The sequence below is a fragment of the Somniosus microcephalus genome, chromosome 11 (genome assembly GCF_052327205.1).
Source record: "Somniosus microcephalus isolate GS21.2 chromosome 11, FLI_Smic_1.0, whole genome shotgun sequence".
NCBI lineage: Eukaryota > Metazoa > Chordata > Chondrichthyes > Squaliformes > Somniosidae > Somniosus > Somniosus microcephalus.
This window is the reverse complement of record NC_140997.1, coordinates 60,180,983-60,201,252: the sequence shown is the minus strand read 5'-3', so window position 1 is coordinate 60,201,252 and position 20,270 is coordinate 60,180,983. Positions and strand designations below refer to the sequence as shown.

At 42.2% G+C, this 20,270-nt stretch overlaps 1 protein-coding gene across 2 annotated transcripts; it reads right to left on the bottom strand.

Annotated features, from left to right (window-relative positions):
* Nucleotides 1-319: 319 nt before the first annotated feature.
* Nucleotides 320-20,005, bottom strand: rsl1d1 (ribosomal L1 domain containing 1). 2 transcript variants are annotated; one of them, XM_086000771.1, is made up of 10 exons: nucleotides 19,903-20,005; nucleotides 17,016-17,155; nucleotides 14,504-14,642; nucleotides 13,169-13,317; nucleotides 11,903-12,004; nucleotides 9,310-9,403; nucleotides 7,757-7,894; nucleotides 4,539-4,751; nucleotides 2,783-2,995; nucleotides 320-1,816 (listed from the first exon to the last, which is right to left on the bottom strand). In XM_086000771.1, exons 1-10 carry the CDS (start codon nucleotides 19,963-19,965, stop codon nucleotides 1,472-1,474), a joined length of 1,596 nt encoding a protein of 531 aa, XP_085856897.1. In that variant the 5' UTR covers nucleotides 19,966-20,005; the 3' UTR covers nucleotides 320-1,471. The 2 variants fall into 2 exon arrangements, with proteins under 2 accessions (XP_085856897.1, XP_085856898.1); XM_086000772.1 differs by having other exon boundaries at nucleotides 7,757-7,891.
* Between the last annotated feature and the right edge of the window lie 265 nt (nucleotides 20,006-20,270).

Sequence of the window (20,270 nt, the reverse complement as noted above, 5' to 3'; positions counted from 1 at the left end):
TGGGATTTTTTGATCTATATGATTCAGCTATTCATAAGGGGAACTACCTATATTACTTGCAAGAATTGCAACTTACTTCTCCAACCAAAAAACATATGATTACTTTCAGATTTACACATGCATCTTTTCTAATAAACTCTTAATAAAGGTTAAAATTAGCTTAGTTGCAGATACAAATACAAGTTTAAGTCAAGTTATGCTGCAGCTCAATCTTACATAACTAAGCAATGTCAGAATGATATACTTAATGTATACACCCCAGTGACTTGTGAAAATCAAAGGTGACACAAAACATACATCTACAAGTACAAAGCTACAATAGGATAAAAAAATGTTTTATTTGGTTTCTGGAAGCCTAATATACTGTTAATAAACAAAGGGCTGACTTGAGTTTACATTTCAATTGACAGTTCTCATGACAAATGTTCCACACAGGGCAAGCACAAATGAGGATGAGCCAAATTCAGCACATATATGGGCACACATTTAATAGCACTGGAACAAATTCTGATGTATTGGAAGCTTCATACAAATCCTGTAATGGATTTTCCCCAAGACACAAAATAGTAATTAAAGTTCAACAGTCTGCCTTGTCTGTTTGACTTCCCACACGAATGCATCATCAGAAATGCTTCTGCTTAGATGTCGCACAGTACAAATGGAGCATCAATGGGCCACAGGTTGACATCAAAATTAAGAGAGAATAGTTGGCCATTTCTGTGGTTACTTTTCAGCCTGTGTATACATTTTTTCCTGTAATCATTTTGATTGCTACTAAAATTCATTTCATGTACGGGAGACAGGTTCACACTCATGAGTACCTGCCATCAGCTGAGTCATCAGCAAGCGGGCTCAGTCGATGTTAGATGCTCTTCCACAAGGGAAAGATACAAAATAGAGGACAAAGTCAATCCAACCAATTATCATCCAGCTGGAGGATGGCACTGGAACAGGGCATTGAACAGGTAAATGCCCAGCCCCTTAGCTAGAAAATGGTGGATGGCCCAGGGAGACCAAAGGAGTGAGGAAAATACCTACAATATTATGCTGGAGATAGAGATAACTAGCTACACAGTTTGTAGTGAAATGAAGAACCCATTAACCTCAAACTATTTTTAGTTACAACTATGATTTTTTTTTTAGTTACAACCATGATTATTCAGTGTCCCTTTTCATTTTAGTACAAAGTTCTGAGTCTGTTAAAGTTAGCACTTCATTCGGTCATTCCCATGGTTGATGCACCGATGACGATATCTATTCAGCTGAGGCCAACTAGTGATGTTTTCATACTGTTACCACAGTGATCAACAAAAGATCTCATTTAAATTATTAAACTATGTCATGTGTATTTAAACAAATATAATCAACACAATGTGTATTCAACAGACCTCTTGGAGTGGCAAAGAATTTATTGCCACTTTTTGAACAAAAAAAAAGAGATTTACACTGTTCAAAAAGACACGGGTAAAGTTCAGGCAGACTGCGGAACCTTCTGCTTTTGTTTCTGTTTGGGAGTTTTCACTGCAGACTTTACAAGTTTCTCTGTTTTTAGGATCCCTACCGACTGCCTCTGAGGTTTTTTAGCAGTTTTCCTTTGTGCACTTCTCTCAAACAAGGAATCATTTTTTTCCACTTCCTGTTTGGGTGTCTGGAGGCGTTTCCCTCGTTTGCTTGGAGTCTGCAGTTCTAGACTTTCTGGATTCTGTTTAGGCGTTTCCTGTATTTTTTTGTACTTTATTTGCTGCAGTTTCTTACCAACAGGAGTCTCAGTTCCATCAGCTCTCTTTGGTGTGGAGTGGCTTTCTCCATTTAATTTCTGCTCAGCAAAAAAAGGAATCAAAAAGTAAATAAATATAATAAATATGACCAGGTTTGCAATAGCATCCAATTTCCATTACCATAAATGGTGAAATGATTCATTTTAAATTAATAAAGCTCCAGTTAAGTGTCCCTGTTACATACAAAATCACATGCTCATATAAGGGAGAACAATTAAAATTCTTCCAATTTTCTACTCTTCATTGCTAGTATCATCTCAACTGTAAGAATTCCCTTGGCCTCTGCCAACCTGATAAACAGTCAAGTGAGAGTGTGTATTTTCATACAATGGAAGATTTAAAAAACAGCTACTAGAAAAATCATCAATCTTCTGTAACCTTTACAAAGTACAGGTCTGAGAAAAACCCACTGCCTTCCAGAACTGCCAATCCTAAGCTATATTTAGTGCAAATGAGATAGAACCTTAAGACAACAGTGCTAAGCTTTTAAATGTATATATTTTTGGAGCATTAGAAGTACTCTCTAGTGAGAAAGTTGAAAATTTTGCCGACGAGCCCTGTATGTGAAAACACCTAGATATACACACACACAAATACATTTGTTTAGCAGAGAAAAATACTGTCAAATAAAGTGTCTGCTCCTCAAAATGATTCATATTTTTAAGTTGGTTGTTCAAAGGAAAAAAATTAAATGATCAAAATAGTTACTAAAATAGCTGTGTGACCTGTAAAGTGAATGGCCATGGAAGGAGAGAGATTTGAGCGGGTAAATGCACCATCTGGTGAAGGCCTCTGATTTGATCAGTCTATGCTGAGTTGGCTGATCTCAGAGATGCAACAACTAGGTTGTAGAGCCAAGTCTCTGCTGATCACTGTCCAGCGATCCCTGATGGTATTTGCACACAAGGATGTCAGGTAAGGAGCAGACCTGGCTTGGTGGGGGGGGGGGGGGAGAGAAAAAGAGAAAAGCGGAAAAAATGCATCTCATCAACTATACAACTTACTTGCAATTTTGCCTTCTTTTTGGGTGTTTGCTCTTCAATGGGAACCAGCTGTGGTATTTCTTCTTCTGCGCAATGTTTCTTGGCAATAGCAGGCTTGGTTTGTTTTGACTTCTCTGCTATTGCCTCAACAAGAGCACTGGTAACCTCAGCTGATGATGGCACTTCAGTTGGAGTTTCTGAATTCACAACTTCTGTTGCTTTCTTCTGCTTATTCTGAGAAAAAAACATTTTCAATATGTGGGCTGTATTTTTTTTAAAAAGCATGAAACTTTTCACTGCTGTCAAGTGAACATTTCCCAAGTACAAATGCAACATGAAATAAAAGTTACTTTCCAGATCCTATTTTATTCCTCTTCCAGGCAGCTTCATGACGACTTCTTTCAGTTGAAGACAGTCCAACCAAGATATTTCTCAGAGTAAACTACTAAGACAAAACTACAATTTCACCCCCCAGTACTAAAAGTAGAACACCTCATCATACAATCATTAACTGACAACTGTGCCTTATCAAAGTAGGCTGCCTCAAGCAAAAATCTTGGAGGTTGCAATAAAGTGAGGTTACTTTTATATGTAGCATTCTTCAAATTGAGATGCATCCCATAAGTAGGCCCTTGCATCCATGTGATAAAATCAATAATTGAGAATTACAGATTGTCTGAAATCCAGCTACATCAATAAATTGAGTACATCATTCCTGAGTTTTAATCTTGTGCAAGAAGAGGTAGAGATGTTCACTGTTCAACACATGCAATTCATTCTGCATGTTAAAACATTATATCAAAATCTGTAAGTCTCACTGGCAGGGTTTAACATGGGCACTCCATTCCCTGGCCCATATGGAGACACGGCCTTGGATGTTCCAGCGGCCAGTATGTGCTGAATGAGAGCTGGTACTTGGGAGGGGTGAAAGGAAGAGAAGTGAGCAGAAATGCACGGACGCCTGGAAAGATTAGGAAATACACAGGTGAACAATTAAAATTCTTCCAATTTTCTACTCTTCATTGCTAGTATCATCTCAACTGTAAGAATTCCCTTGGCCTCTGCCAACCTGATAAACAGTCAAGTGAGACAGAGTGTATTTTCATACAATGGAAGATTTAAAAAACAGCTACTAGAAAAATCATCAATCTTCTGTAACCTTTACAAAGTACAGGTCTGAGAAAAACCCACTGCCTTCCAGAACTGCCAATCCTAAGCTATAGTTAGTGCAAATGAGATAGAACCTTAAGACAACAGTGCTAAGCTTTTAAATGTATATATTTTTGGAGCATTAGAAGTACTCTCTAGTGAGAAAGTTGAAAATTTTGCCGACGAGCCCTGTATGTGAAAACACCTAGATATACACACACACAAATACATTTGTTTAGCAGAGAAAAATACTGTCAAATAAAGTGTCTGCTCCTCAAAATGATTCATATTTTTAAGTTGGTTGTTCAAAGGAAAAAAATTAAATGATCAAAATAGTTACTAAAATAGCTGTGTGACCTGTAAAGTGAATGGCCATGGAAGGAGAGAGATTTGAGCGGGTAAATGCACCATCTGGTGAAGGCCTCTGATTTGATCAGTCTATGCTGAGTTGGCTGATCTCAGAGATGCAACAACTAGGTTGTAGAGCCAAGTCTCTGCTGATCACTGTCCAGCGATCCCTGATGGTATTTGCACACAAGGATGTCAGGTAAGGAGCAGACCTGGCTTGGTGGGGGGGGAGAAAAAGAGAAAAGCGGAAAAAATGCATCTCATCAACTATACAACTTACTTGCAATTTTGCCTTCTTTTTGGGTGTTTGCTCTTCAATGGGAACCAGCTGTGGTATTTCTTCTTCTGCGCAATGTTTCTTGGCAATAGCAGGCTTGGTTTGTTTTGACTTCTCTGCTATTGCCTCAACAAGAGCACTGGTAACCTCAGCTGATGATGGCACTTCAGTTGGAGTTTCTGAATTCACAACTTCTGTTGCTTTCTTCTGCTTATTCTGAGAAAAAAACATTTTCAATATGTGGGCTGTATTTTTTTTAAAAAGCATGAAACTTTTCACTGCTGTCAAGTGAACATTTCCCAAGTACAAATGCAACATGAAATAAAAGTTACTTTCCAGACCCTATTTTATTCCTCTTCCAGGCAGCTTCATGACGACTTCTTTCAGTTGAAGACAGTCCAACCAAGATATTTCTCAGAGTAAACTACTAAGACAAAACTACAATTTCACCCCCCAGTACTAAAAGTAGAACACCTCATCATACAATCATTAACTGACAACTGTGCCTTATCAAAGTAGGCTGCCTCAAGCAAAAATCTTGGAGGTTGCAATAAAGTGAGGTTACTTTTATATGTAGCATTCTTCAAATTGAGATGCATCCCATAAGTAGGCCCTTGCATCCATGTGATAAAATCAATAATTGAGAATTACAGATTGTCTGAAATCCAGCTACATCAATAAATTGAGTACATCATTCCTGAGTTTTAATCTTGTGCAAGAAGAGGTAGAGATGTTCACTGTTCAACACATGCAATTCATTCTGCATGTTAAAACATTATATCAAAATCTGTAAGTCTCACTGGCAGGGTTTAACATGGGCACTCCATTCCCTGGCCCATATGGAGACACGGCCTTGGATGTTCCAGCGGCCAGTATGTGCTGAATGAGAGCTGGTACTTGGGAGGGGTGAAAGGAAGAGAAGTGAGCAGAAATGCACGGACGCCTGGAAAGATTAGGAAATACACAGGTGAACAATTAAAATTCTTCCAATTTTCTACTCTTCATTGCTAGTATCATCTCAACTGTAAGAATTCCCTTGGCCTCTGCCAACCTGATAAACAGTCAAGTGAGACAGAGTGTATTTTCATACAATGGAAGATTTAAAAAACAGCTACTAGAAAAATCATCAATCTTCTGTAACCTTTACAAAGTACAGGTCTGAGAAAAACCCACTGCCTTCCAGAACTGCCAATCCTAAGCTATATTTAGTGCAAATGAGATAGAACCTTAAGACAACAGTGCTAAGCTTTTAAATGTATATATTTTTGGAGCATTAGAAGTACTCTCTAGTGAGAAAGTTCAAAGATGTGCAGGTTAGGTTGATTTGGCTATGATAAATTGACCCTTAGTGTTAGGGGATTAAATACGTGGGGTTACAGGGATAGGGTGGGATATGTGTCGGTGCAGGCTCGATGAGCCGAAATGGCCTCTATCTGCACTGTAGATTCTGTGAACATCAGATGCTGCTAGATTGGGCTTGGCTGGGATGCCCCCTACAGTCAAATAGTCATAAAACATTCATTGTCTGGCTCCAAAATAAAAAATGGCCTTTTGGATTCTATGCTGGAGGGCAGCCATTATCCATGAAACTGTACTGCAAAAAGAGCTTGATGCCCTCAGGAAAAATGGGATGAAAAATTAGAGAGACAGGAGAAGAAAAGGGTAACCTATTTTGTAATACTTTTACACGACTGGAAGCTAGATTTATAGTTTATCTCCACACCATCACCATGGGAATCCTCCAAAGATCCATCCCTGACCTCTAGCTCCTTTGCATCGACAAGATGCCCCTTGGCAATATAATCCGTAGACATGGGATCAGCTTCCAAACGCATGCTGATGACACCCAGCTCTACCCTACCCAGCACAGGCACGATGGGTCGAATGGTCTCCTGTGCTGTAAATTTCTAGGATTCTACGATAACCCTCCGCCACTGTGCGACATGTTTATCTGGCATTCAGGCATCAGAATTTCTTTGCGCTAAACATTAGGAAGACCAAAGCCATTGTCTTCAGTTCCGCTACAAACTCCATCCCCTCGCCACCAACTCCACCCCCTTCCCTGGCCACCGTCTCAGGCTGAACCAGACTCTTTGTAACCTTGGTATCCTATTCAACCCCATATCCACTCCAATGCTTGCTTCTGACCCAATCTCAGCCCATCCGCCACTAAAACCCTCACCCATGCTTTTGTCGTCTCAACTATTCCAATACTCCCCTGGCTGGTCTCCCACAATAAACTTCAGCTCATATAAAACTCTGTGCTGTTCGTATCCTATCCTGCACCAAGTTCCACACACCTATCAACTCTGTCCCCCTGACCTACTTTGGCTCAGTCCCCCAACGCTTCCAATCTGAAATTCTCATCCTTGTGTTTAAACGCCTTCATGGCCTCACCAATCCAGGTCTCTAAACACCTCCCCCAAAGCTTTCTGTTCCTCTGACTCTGGCCTGTTGTGCAATTGCACACCCCCTTGCTATTGACAGTATGCCTTCAGCTGCCTGGGTTCAACACACTGAAATTCCCATCCTAAATCGCAGCCACCCCCCCCCGCAACTATTTAAGACCCTCCTTAATGCACACCTTTTTTGAAGTCCCCCTCTAAATATCTCCTCCAGACAGATGTCAACCGTGGCTTTAAGCTCCACTCCAGAGACTTGAGCACATAATCTAGGCTGACACTTTACTGCAATTACTGAGGAAATTGCTGCACTGTCAGAGGTTCTGTCTTTTGGGTGAGATGTTAAATCGAGGCCCATCTGCCCTCTCAGGTGGACGTAAAAGATTCCATGGTACCATTCAAAGAGGAACAGGGGAAGTTCTTCAAGTGTCTTGGCCAACATTAATCCCTTAGCCAACATCACTGAAAGGATTCTCTGGTCATTTATTTCACAGCCGTTAGTGGGACCTGGCTGTGCGCCAATTAGCTGCCTAGTTTCCGTACATTACAACAGTGACTTCAAAAGTATTTTAATGGCGGTAAAGCACTTTGGGACGTCTTGAGGTTGTGAAAGGCGCTATACAAGTGCAAGTCCTTTCATTCTTTGGCTCGGCATCCCCCCATCCCCACCATGCTTCTGTAAAGTGCCCTGGTACGTTTATCTGTTAAAGACACTATATAAATGCAAATTGTTATGGTAAACCTATCTTTTCTGCATAGTAAATGAGTGTATATTGTACTTATTCTGTTTTTTATTCTATATAAAAATCCTTTACTTACTGCTTTTCGCTGTTTCTTGGGAGCCTTCGGATGCTTTTTCTGTAGCTCCTGAAGGTTGTGCAGACCAGATGTATAAATAGGAAGAGCAATAGAAGTTGGGGTTTTCAGGTGAAGAATTTTCACATTTTTCCATTGCTGCTACCAGAACAAAAAAGTAAGACAATTCAATGGGAAATAAACTAGATGCAAGTAATTTTACTAAATTTGCAGCAGATCCTCATACTATTTGGGAGATAAATAAAATCAGCATTGCTTTCCCCAAACAAGTGTTGCACAAGACATTTCCCATATTTTTCTGCGCATGTTAGTTTTAACAAATTCAAAAAAGCACCATTTGTAATCACATTTACAGATGTGTTAAAATGCACAAAGACATTAGGGTAGGTAATACAATAAAAATAGGACCAATATTGCTGAATTGAGTTCTCTCAAGCCAAATTGTGTATAGTGAAAACATAATTGAAAAGTCAAGGGTCCTGTGTTTAAAATTAAACTTCAAATTTCTGTCCAAGGATTAGAGTTTGCAATACTCCAAAACTTAATTCTAAGTTGCTCTCGCGGTCACTGAAACCCATGCATTCCTTTCTGATGGTTTGTCCTTAATTTGCCCTAAATCCTTGTCCATTCATCTCAATTTCTCATTGATAAAATACATTCTAAAAGCTGAAACTTTAAATTGAAATAACGAGTATAAGAAATTGCTTTTAAAAAAGTTCTCCAATCATGTGGGACTAGATGGCGCAGTGGGCTGGCATGCTTTTCTTGCACCCCTGGAATACAATAGCAAATCCATAACAGAGTTTAGATAAACTCTCTGCTTCCTTGTATTGATTGAACATTTCTACACATCAACAATAGGCACAAATATATTTAAAACAATATAAATACTGGTCATTGTACAAATTTTCAATACCAGTTGCCAAATCGATCATTGGTATGGGAAAAAGCAAAATTCGCAATAGAAGTTGCTCTTGAGACAAGGCTTAAGGCCAGTTGGAGCGGTGTATCTAACCATGCTGTGTCCAATTGGACATACTCAATACAGATACATGGTGGCCAAAAGGGAAAACTTCTACTTTCTCCAGCACCAGTATCCCCCAATGAGAACAAATGTCACCAATACTGTAATATAAAGTTGTAATTGTTAAGCACATTACTGACTCTTAGATTTCTTCCCTGTGCATCACATAGCAACTAAAAAGGGAAAGCTCAAACAGCAACATTACACAGTTGTAACTGAAAGTTATTTCAGCAATTTATTGTTCACACCATCCAACTGGAAGCTTCTCTTCTTTAAAATGTAGTGTCCAAAAAGTCAATTTTTCTGTCACTTGCAACATTCTACATACTCTACACGAAGAGAGAAAAATCACATGTTACAGCAAGAGATGAGAGTTGGAGGAAGGGCAAGGCAGAACAGGAAATGAGAACTGAAGTAAGAGGAGAAAAATAATCCAGGGAGTGAAGTTGATACAGTGCACAGAGAGGGAAGATACATACATGCATATATATGATTGGCTATATTCCCACGTGCAGTACATTTTTCTACATACCTCGGGCAACTTTTCTGCAATAACGTGAACAGCAGCGGTAACATTTTCCACTGCTTCCTGCAACTTCATTCCCGTATGAGCTACACGGGAAGCACTGAAAGGAAAAAATGTCAGGAAATTACACCACTGGCACATATTTCAAACTATTGACAACAAATAATACATTCTTCTAGAATATTCACACTCCACATCCCCTAAAGTTAGCTGGTGCAACCAACATTCTGGTCAGATATTTTCGATTTTTCAGTTTTGTGAATTTAGAAAGAACCAATAATGAGCATTGTAAAAATAACAATTACTTTTTCTGAAATTACCATCAGGTAATTCATTTAAAATACACAATCTGGTTAAAATTCCAGGGAAACCAGAGTCTGTTGTTGACCAGCAGTGAGCGACAAAGCCCAGAGCCTGTCCAGGATAGAGTGAGGGCCAGCTTGTGTCAGGATGGAACAGTGAAGCACAGGGCCAGGCTGCACAGTCAGGCTGGAAGCATGGGGATAACAGTTGCATAGATAGCACTGACCAACTACATGCAAGATACAGCATTTGTGTGGCTCCACAGACAAATCAGAGGTTTAAAAATGGACAGACTGATGGGTAGCCAGCAGACATATTAAAAAATATATAGATAATTGAGATGGTTAAACGTCATTATAGCTCCACTGTTCATTCGTATCATGTACTATTTTAGACTGAAGTGGTTCAGTGAATTTAAAATAGTTTCTACCAAGGAACTGTCAAGCTAGTGGTCAATCACTTCAGGTGAAAGACAAATATGATACTGACTCTGTGTACAGGTAGACTACCCTTTATCCGGACTTCCGAAAACCGAAACCCTCTAAAAACTGAAGGTTTTTTCGGTCAGCGTAAGTCCAGCGTAAGTCGTGCGCACGACCCCCCGCCGGCCCCAACCCCCGCCGACTTACGCTGAGCGTCAGCGTAAGTCGTGCGCACGACCCCCCGCCGACCCCCACGCCCGCGCGGACCCCCGCCGACTTACGCTGAGCGTCAGCGTAAGTCGTGCGCACGAGCCCCCCGTGGACCCCCGCCGGCCCCGACCCCTGTCGACCCACCTTCCGAAATCCGAAATTCTCCGAAAACCGAAACACGGCTGGTCCCGAGGTTTTCGGATAAAGGATAGTCTACCTGTACTAGTAATTAGAGTCATAGAGTTATACAGCACGGATAGAGGCCCTTCGGCCCATCGTGTCCGCGCCGGCCATCAAGCCCTGTCTAATCTAATCCCATATTCCAGCATTTGGTCCGTAGCCTTGTATGCTATGGCATTTCAAGTGCTCATCCAAATGCTTCTTAAATGTTGTGAGGGTTCCTGCCTCCACAACCCTTTCAGGCAGTGAGTTCCAGACTCCAACCACCCTCTGGGTGAAAAAGTTCTTTCTCAAATCCCCTCTAAACCTCCCGCCCTTTACCTTGCATCTATGCCCCCTAGTTATTGACCCTTCTACTAAGGGAAAAAGCTCCTCAGTATCCATCCTATCTATGCCCCTCATAATTTTGTACACCTCAATCATGTCCCCCCTCAGCCTCCGCTGCTCCAAGGAAAACAAACCCAATCTGCCCAGTCTCTCTTCTATAACAGAATTGTTATACTATCACATTATAAACACACAATACTAAATAGGAAAGTGTGGAAAATTCATTCTGATCACGAAAAATGAAAACATCTCAATCTGCAGGATTTCCCAACTCATGGGATAGAATGCATATTTACTAGGCTCCAGTAGGAACCCAGTGGAATTGGACAATTTTTAGATAGCCAAAATACTTTTGTATTACAATTACATAGAACTGGCTGTAAAGTACAACCCACAGCTCATTCAGTAGTCGAAAACTTCAGTACCAGCTGTGTTACAGGGGTATTATGAAAAGACTGCCCGAGTCCCTGTGCTTCAAGGCTTCCCCAGTCAGTTTCTCTGCTCTGTTACTTTTCACAACTGTTAAATCAGGCACATTTTTCAAAGTCCTGCATCTCTCTATCCACCCAACAGTGGAAAAAGTTACCAGTTGGTCTTTCAATTAGCAAGTATTCTGCTCTGTTCACTGGCACTTCAATTTAAGACTCTAATTTTAAAACGCTGGTGAGCGGCGCAGAGCACGTGTTGAATACAAGACCAGCTGGTTACTTCATTCACTGTCGGGTAGAGAGAAGCACAGCACTGGCATTCAAGCATGCTCCTGATTAAAAGTGTTGGTGAGTACAGATACGGCTGAAGAAGTTTTAGGAGTATTAGTACTCAAGATTTAAGCAGCCATTGCAAATACCCAGCACCTTCTGTACTCAGGAATTTAGTAGGATGGGGTCCTAAAGTAAAATTAATAAATATGACAATCTAGAACATATTGAAAATTAGCTACATCAGATTTGCCTAGAAGTGAAACTTGATTTTCACACTAATTTGCAACTCCAAATAATTTAGATTTCTACAGGTACTTTCATTCTGTCACTAGTCAGCCCCATTCAAAATTGCTTTGCAAATACAAAAGAAAACAACCTTTCAGGGTTAGGTTAAAGATAGTTTGATCCTCCCAAATTTGAGGAACACATGATGCAGCCATATGCCTTAATACTCACTAACAGCTGCCCTTGTTGCTGACAGAAAGGATTGTACCCTGGATTCTTTTGTTCATATCTTTTGCAAAATTCTTTGAAGACAGATTTACTGACAGGGGTGCTCTAAAATCAGAAATCAAAATGAAAATGGGCAGGTTATACACAAGACATTGCTTTAAAGAACTACAACAATTGTATTTGTGAGCTTGCAAGAATTGCCAGACAATAAGACAGCCTATAGGTTTTCAAACTGGGTTCACTGGGCCACAGGATTTGTGTGTGTTCATTTGCTGGCTCACAGGCACAGATGTACATATATTCATTTAAAAAAAAATTTCTGCGATGATAGCACAGATTTCTAACACTGTCATTGTGAATTTAAGACAGGGGACTCCCAAGAGTTTCACCACACAGAGAGCATTTACCTGTGCAACTGCCCATATAACCAAGATGGCAACAGCCATTATCCTGTGCCTAGAAGAGCGGACACCGAGTCTGGCTCTAACTTCAACACAGAACGAGCACTTAACTTGGCTCAATCCTCACTCGAGACTCGAGTGCATAATCTAGACTGACACTTCAGTGCGATACTGAGGGGCTGCTGCACTGCAAGAGGTGCCGCCTTTCAGATGAGAAGCTATTGCCATGCCTGCCCTTGATGTGAACAATCCCATGGCACTATTCAAAGAGGAGTTCTCCCAGGGTCTTGGCCAATATTTCTCTCTCAACCCTCACTAAAAACTGTTCACGTATCTCATTGCTGTTTGTAAAACCTTGCTATGTGCAAATTGGCTGCCCCGTTTCCCAACATTATAACATCAAATACACTTCAAAATTCATTGGTTGTAAAGAGCTGCGAGACAGCCCGAGGTGGTGAAAGGCATTATATAAATGCAAGTTCTTTCTTTCACGGGAATAAAATCTTATTGTATTGGTATAACTGCACATTCAATGAACAGTACTTTTACCCTTTGTCTTATTAAAAATCTAAAAGTGCTCCCTCTACTGGGATGGCAATATACAACTTTAGTAATTATTTGTTGTGGTTCAGTGCTGAAGTTGGTGCCCGACTCTCCCACTTCATTACTCATGGCTGTCATCATTTGAATACGAGGGTCAGCTATTGCAAGATTGAAATAAATGAAAGTTATATTTAGTTTATTGTTATGCATTTATATGTGGCAACTCAAGGATTAGAGGAGGCTCAAAAATACAATGAGATTCATCTCTGGAGCATTTGTTTAAATAATAAAAAAAAGTTTATGGCAATATATCTAGATTACTTACTTCTTAGAGTTGTAAAAATGTTTGCCTAAGTGAGAGGATAAAAGTCGCTTGATTCGGTCATCAGCCAGGAACAGATCAAATCTGCTCAACAGGCGACGCTTTGCTTCAAATGGTTTGTATTCGGTCTTCAGTACTTTATATGGAATGATCTAACAAAATAAAATTCATATCAACACTGCACCATTTTGCATTTGAAGATGTCAATTAGCATATCTTGTTCAATCATATCCGAGTTAAAACACAACCTTTGCACGTTCACTGGATTCCTAACCCCGGCGTGGGAGATTAGACCTCACTAATGTACAAGCCCATCAACCTCTTAGTAAGGGAGGCTCACTGGCATAACCCCCTTTATTTCAATAAGTTTCCTTTATTTTACAAATATTTGCAGTTAAAGATGCTTTTTGTTCAAATACAAGAGCCATTACAATGAATCACTGCAAAAAAAGATTAAATTACCTGGAAATGCATCATTTTAAATGGGTTATAAAAATTATACACAAAACAAAATTAAAAAAAACAAAAAAAAGGGAATTGATCAAATTCAGCATCATTTTGTAATTTCAGAGAAAGTAAAGAGATAGCCGGCGTGGAAAGCAATCCTTCGCACAGGTGTCTTTCAGAGGCTGAAATTAAGTTACAACTTCCAAAGTGGATACATAGAAATACAACAGAGGAACAGGCCATTCGCCCCCCAACCAGTCAGTGTCGGCATTTACCCTCAACCAGGGGAAATAGTCCATCTCTACAATTTAAAATGGTATATGCCCCCTATTGCTTTTTAATGCCACCTCTTCCTTCCCTTCAATTTACATCGAAAAACACACAACCTGGAATTCTCAAAGCTGACAATCGGTTAAAAAGAGAAAAAAAACAAAAGCTGCATCCCTCATCTTGCCGAGTGAAAAAAATAAATCAGACTACATATCAAGCAGAATCTCCACTTATTGGTTATGATGCAGAGTCAGAATTAGGATCGTTTCCACGCCTGGATGTAGATCCCAGCACTCTGTAGTGTGAAAGCGTGTATCTGCATGGGGAGGGGGCAATGCACAAAAGGCAATTAAGTTGACGAATTGTTTTGATTTTCCCTTTCCAATGTCCTAGAAATCACAAGGAGAAATCACAGATGCAGCTAATGCCCGACTAATCTGCGATACTAGTGCGCCGCGCCACCAATCTCGATCAGCCATTACTGTTGCAGTGAAGCAAGAGTTACAAGAGATGAACAGAGAACAATTTGAAAGTAAACACACAGATCTTAAAATGCACCATTTAATTTCAAGACGGCAGTATTAAATGCATTGTTGTAGCTTGTCTAAACTAGAAGCCTACCTGCGTTACATTCTTAATTCCATGCTTGCTGAGAAGCTTTTTATAGAATCTCTCGGTCTGATCTGCATTCATGTTTGGTTCATCTTTGGTGAAGAGGCAAACTTCCTTCGTCTCTAATCGAATTCGATGAGGCAGATATCTGCAAAAGTAAAAACAAGGTCTTTTCAGCATAGGAGTTCAAAATTACCCCAAAATAGCACCACACAGGCTTCCTTTCTCTATTATTCCAATCATTAAATTTCAAATAAAGCAGTGCAGCGTTACAAGATATCAAATTAAGTAATCAAACTGAAAATTAATCCCTACAGTTCTCTACTATAGCCCCCAACTGACTAATTTTTCATATATTCCAGAACTCGGGCTGCAAATCAACTTACTTCTACCCATTATTGCACATCTGCAGTCTCACGTTTTTGTTCACGTTTAAATTAGCGGTTTAAAGTGAAGACCCCCTGAAGAATGACACCGCCGTGTTGGGGGCGGGGTGGGGGTAGTAAAGCAATTAAATCACTGACCAGTTTATGGTGAACAGTGTGCTGCAGTCAGACTCCATTTTTAGTACTACCCATTTATAGTTCGACTCAATGTTCTTTCTTGAAGTATGTTTCGGGAAACTGTAACATTATTTGTGGTCCGGCACAAAGCACCAACTCGCTTGTTTGATGGTGCTGCTTTAAGGGGAAGGAACATTCTTAACATGATTTTGGTAGAAAACACTCGAGTTAGCTGCACACTTCATTTAGTTGCCTTTGTGGACAAGTGCATTCTCATATTACTTCTACCCTAGAGAGACAACTTTATCAATATTTTTATGAATGCACTGCAGCGATAAGGATTGATTTTACTAAATACTTAAGAGGTATTTACAAGATGGCAGCATGGAGTTCACAACATTGCAATACTTTAAGCACTATAAACTCGTTTGAATGATTATTCAACAGAAATGTTAAGTGCAAGAAAGGACCTCAATCCATTCAGTGGCAGAATAAAAGTCTCACAGCAAATGTATTTCTAGTTTCTTCAGATAAGCAACTTAAAATCCATAACGTTAAATGATGCACCTAAAGGCAGAAAGGCCAGTTATTCATCTAGCAATCAGAACATCTCTTATATAGAGCTCTTTTTGGGCTATGATATCAAAGAGCATTAGTATTTCAAAGTAATTATCTCATATTCCAACATCACATTATTGCACTAATGCCATAAAGGATTGGTAGAAATGACATATTTATACCCACCCAATAGGCATCGAAGAGTACCAATAACCTTCTCCATTTTAAATTCAATTTGCCACCTGTCTAGATCCTCCCGACGTATTTTACAGTCCTCACTATTTGTCAAACCTCCCACTTATGTGTTGTCATCAAATTCTGAGATTGTGCTCCCATTGCTTAAATTCAAATCATCTGAATATATCGAGAACAAAAGTGGACCCAGCAGAGACCCCTGGAGTACACCACTTCCACAGTTCCAACCCTTCTCCAATCCAAGTAACACCCATTAGCTCGAACCCTTTGTTCCTGCCTGTAAAACAATTTTCCATCCACGTTGCTACATTTTCTCTAATACCATACACCTGAATTTTTATAAAAAGCTTCCTGTCAAACATTATTGAAAATCCATATACACCACATTTACTGCTTTCCCTTTATCTATCCAATTGGTCACCCCTTCAAAAAGCTATTATTACATTTGTCAAACACAACTTGCCTTTAACAAATCTGCTCTGGTTGTCCTTGATTAACTGATACTTTTCTCAATGCTCATCAATTTTATCTCAAATTATGGATTAACATATTTCCAACATTAGATTAGCTAGTCTACAATTATCTTCCTTCTTGATCAGTTTTTAAATTGGATACCCCTCAACTCCCGAGATAGTTTGCATGTCTAGAGAGAATTGAAAAATCATGGTTACAGCCTCTACCATCGCTGACTTCCTTCAACAGGATGCATGCCATCAGGTCCCAATAACTGATCCACATTGAGTTCTGTGAAACTGTGCCTTCTCCACTCTTCCCTCCACCCCCCCCAGTGAAACGGAGGCTAATTGTTCTACTCCAACCAATCCATTGTAAACCAAAAAATAGTCCTTAGTCGAATCATACGAAGTTCCCCCGATTCAACAACTGTGTTACCGTAACAGAGCACAGTCAGAGGGAATACAATGATTATTTAGGATGGTGTAAAAGCAAATAAAATAGCTATCCCATAGGCTGTGAAAAGGACCTAAACCAAACAAATTTCTGACTTCATCATATATGAGATCTTACTTTAAAAAAGTAAAACAGGTTCCTTTCTATGCTTCCTCCTCCTATATATTCCTGAAGGCTCCTCATATATACTTATTACGAATTAAAGTTACAAGAAACAAGGGGAAAAGAGTAAAGTTTCAGTGTTTTGAAACAAAACAAAAATCCACAAGAGTTTTCACAAAACTATGATGGGGACCATAGAAACCACAAGTAATTTGGCACATCTTTCGCACCCAGTTTAATTTTGGTTCACTTACATTTTTATTGTTTGCTCCTGTTTTGGAATCTTCCATACTGTAACATTCAGCATTATATTCTCATCTTCATTCAGAAACAGCTTTGTGTCATTCCTGCTTTTCTTCACATATGCCTGTAGGGCCTTAATGGCCTTAGCTACCTGATGAAATGAGGAGGGGCGGGGGGGTCAACACAAATACACATATACATATACATTTTGAGATAAAATACAACAGTAAGTCTTCCATTAAGTCTTGTTACTAGGAATATACCGGAACTGCTGATTAAAGCACTGTTTGTTCCAGCTGATTCAAAACCGCAAAAATGCTCCTTAGAATTTCAATTTAGAACACAAACAATGCCTCAGAACACTTGGATGTACTATGAATTGCACCCACCATTTTATTAGCTAATAATCTACTGCGATTATCACTTCAATACTTAGTAACAATATCAAAATCACTTTTTTATTGTCTCGTTCTTCAATCCACTCGTGAAAGTGCGATTGTTTCATGGACACAGGCAGACCACCAGTCTAGACGGCCATCTTTCATGTGAGTCTAGACAGCGAGACCTTTACAGGCTGCTTGATCACAGACAGCATCACCACCAATTCCGATTCTGTTCTCGCCCACGATGCACCATTTATAAAAGAAATTCAGGCTAATATTTCAGGTGTATATCCTTCGTTGAACCCCTATTGGAGGCTATACATCGGAAGCATTAACTTGACTTTTCTTTTTACAGACATTGACTGACCCATGTATTTCCAGCATTTTCTTTTAGTTCAGATTTTCACCATATACTGCTTTTTTCCCCTTTATGCTTACAGACGGAATTGCACAATAGCAAACAGGAACAGGAACCTTTACTTCCCCCTCAAGCCCAGAAACCTGTGGCACCCCAACCAAGCCAACTAAATGGCAATCAAACCTCTGACCTTCTCATCTGATGGTTTAGTTGGACACTATGTACTGCATTACCTTCTGGGTTATACAAGGTTTGTGGCATAAACTATTAAAATTATAAATAGGATACAATTCCAAAACTGCAATATCATCTAGCATTACAGCTCACAATATTTCCCCTCCACTGTTTATGACCTTCTGAACTTTTCGATAAAACTCTACTTCGTAACCGTTCCAACAATCCAATTCTCTTCGGATCTCAGTTCCACAGTAGTTGCACAGCTGGCAAGTTTTCTTTCAATTGTATACCTAAACAGTATTTCCAGCATTTTCTGTTTTTATTTCCTATACAGTACTGATATTTTCCACTATTAGAGCACAATTACAACAAAACTATGCATAAAAGTTAATATTTCTAAAAAGAGACGTTACTTTAATGGAAGGGTGATCGCAGGGGGAACGTTATGTACCGCGGGCATGTGTTGAATCTGCTGAACTCACATTGCAGTCGCGTGTCGCCCTGAACCCCCTTCAACCCGGGCCGCAGAAACGGCAGCAACACAGCGCGCACTCTGCACTGCCGCTTTCTCCGGGCAGAGACAGGGGCACACGGGGAGCAGCGCGCACTCTGCACTGCCGCGGGGACGCTTTCTCCGGGCAGAGACGGGGCACACGGGGAGCAGCGCGCACTCTGCACTGCCGCGGGGGCGCTTTCTCCGGGCAGAGACAGGGGCACACGGGGAGCAGCGCGCACTCTGCACTGCCGCGGGGGCGCTTTCTCCGGGCAGAGACGGGGCACACGGGGAGCAGCGCGCACTCTGCACTGCCGCGGGGGCGCTTTCTCCGGGCAGAGACGGGGCACACGGGGAGCAGCGCGCACTCTGCACTGCCGCGGGGGCGCTTTCTCCGGGCAGAGACAGGGGCACACGGGGAGCAGCGCGCACTCTGCACTGCCGCGGGGGCGCTTTCTCCGGGCAGAGACAGGGGCACACGGGGAGCAGCGCGCACTCTGCACTGCCGCGGGGGCGCTTTCTCCGGGCAGAGACAGGGGCACACGGGGAGCAGCGCGCACTCTGCACTGCCGCGGGGACGCTTTCTCCGGGCAGAGACGGGGCACACGGGGAGCAGCGCGCACTCTGCACTGCCGCGGGGGAGCTTTCTCCGGGCAGAGACAGGGGCACACGGGGAGCAGCGCGCACTCTACACTGCCGCGGGGGCGCTTTCTCCGGGCAGAGACAGGGGCACACGGGGAGCAGCGCGCACTCTACACTGCCGCGGGGGCGCTTTCTCCGGGCAGAGACAGGGGCACACGGGGAGCAGCGCGCACTCTGCACTGCCGCTTTCTCCGGGCAGAGACAGGGGCACACGGGGAGCAGCGCGCACTCTGCACTGCCGCGGGGGCGCTTTCTCCGGGCAGAGACAGGGGCACACGGGGAGCAGCGCGCACTCTGCACTACCCTGGGGCGCTTTCTCCGGGCAGAGACGGGGCACACGGGGAGCAGCGCGCACTCTGCACTACCCTGGGGCGCTTTCTCCGGGCAGAGACAGGGGCACACGGGGAGCAGCGCGCACTCTGCACTGCCGCGCTTTCTCCGGGCAGAGACAGGGGCACACGGGGAGCAGCGCGCACTCTGCACTGCCGCGGGGGCGCTTTCTCCGGGCAGAGACAGGGGCACACGGGGAGCAGCGCGCACTCTGCACTGCCGCGGGGGCGCTTTCTCCGGGCAGAGACAGGGGCACACGGGGAGCAGCGCGCACTCTGCACTGCCGCGGGGGCGCTTTCTCCGGGCAGAGACAGAGTCACACGGGGTGCGGCCCCGGGTGTTGAGCGCTTTACAGGCTTCCAAATTCGGCGCTGCAGCGACCGAGCCCCGTGTGGTGTGGCGGGGATAAGACCCGGAGCCGAGGCCCGGCCGCCTTCGGTCAACTGGTAGCGCGACATTTTATTTCACCCCGGCACTGATAACCCCCGAGCGGGTAAAGAGCCCGCTCCCGTTACCTGCTCCCGCTCCACCATCTTCTCCACGTGTCGACAGCCACCCACCACTGCGCAGCCGCACATAGAAGCAGCTTTCAACAACCAAACTTTATCAACAGGCGGCCGTGAACAGGCGCTAGGTCCGGCGGCGGGCGGGGTAACCGCTGCTCAACAGCGGCCTGGTCACACACCTCAAATGCAGAAGGGAAGTTTTTCCTTTATAAGCACAGCTCACAATATTTCCCCTCCACTGTTTATGACCTTCTGAACTCTGCGATAAACCTCTACTTCGTAACCATTCCAACTATCTTCTGATCTCAGTTCCACAGTAGATCCTCTCTAACTTTTACCGCTGCACAATAGAGAGCATCCTGACTGTATCACGGTAT

Coding starts and splice junctions, on each gene's coding strand:
- rsl1d1 (XM_086000771.1), bottom strand. CDS start 19,965: ATGTGCGGCTGCGCAGTGGTGGGTGGCTGTCGACACGTGGAGAAGATG. Junction 13,318..14,503: donor GAATTAAGAATGTAACGCAG/GTAGGCTTCTAG, acceptor TTATTTTGTTAG/ATCATTCCATATAAAGTACT. Junction 4,752..7,756: donor CCAAGAAACAGCGAAAAGCA/GTAAGTAAAGGA, acceptor TTTTTTTCTCAG/AATAAGCAGAAGAAAGCAAC.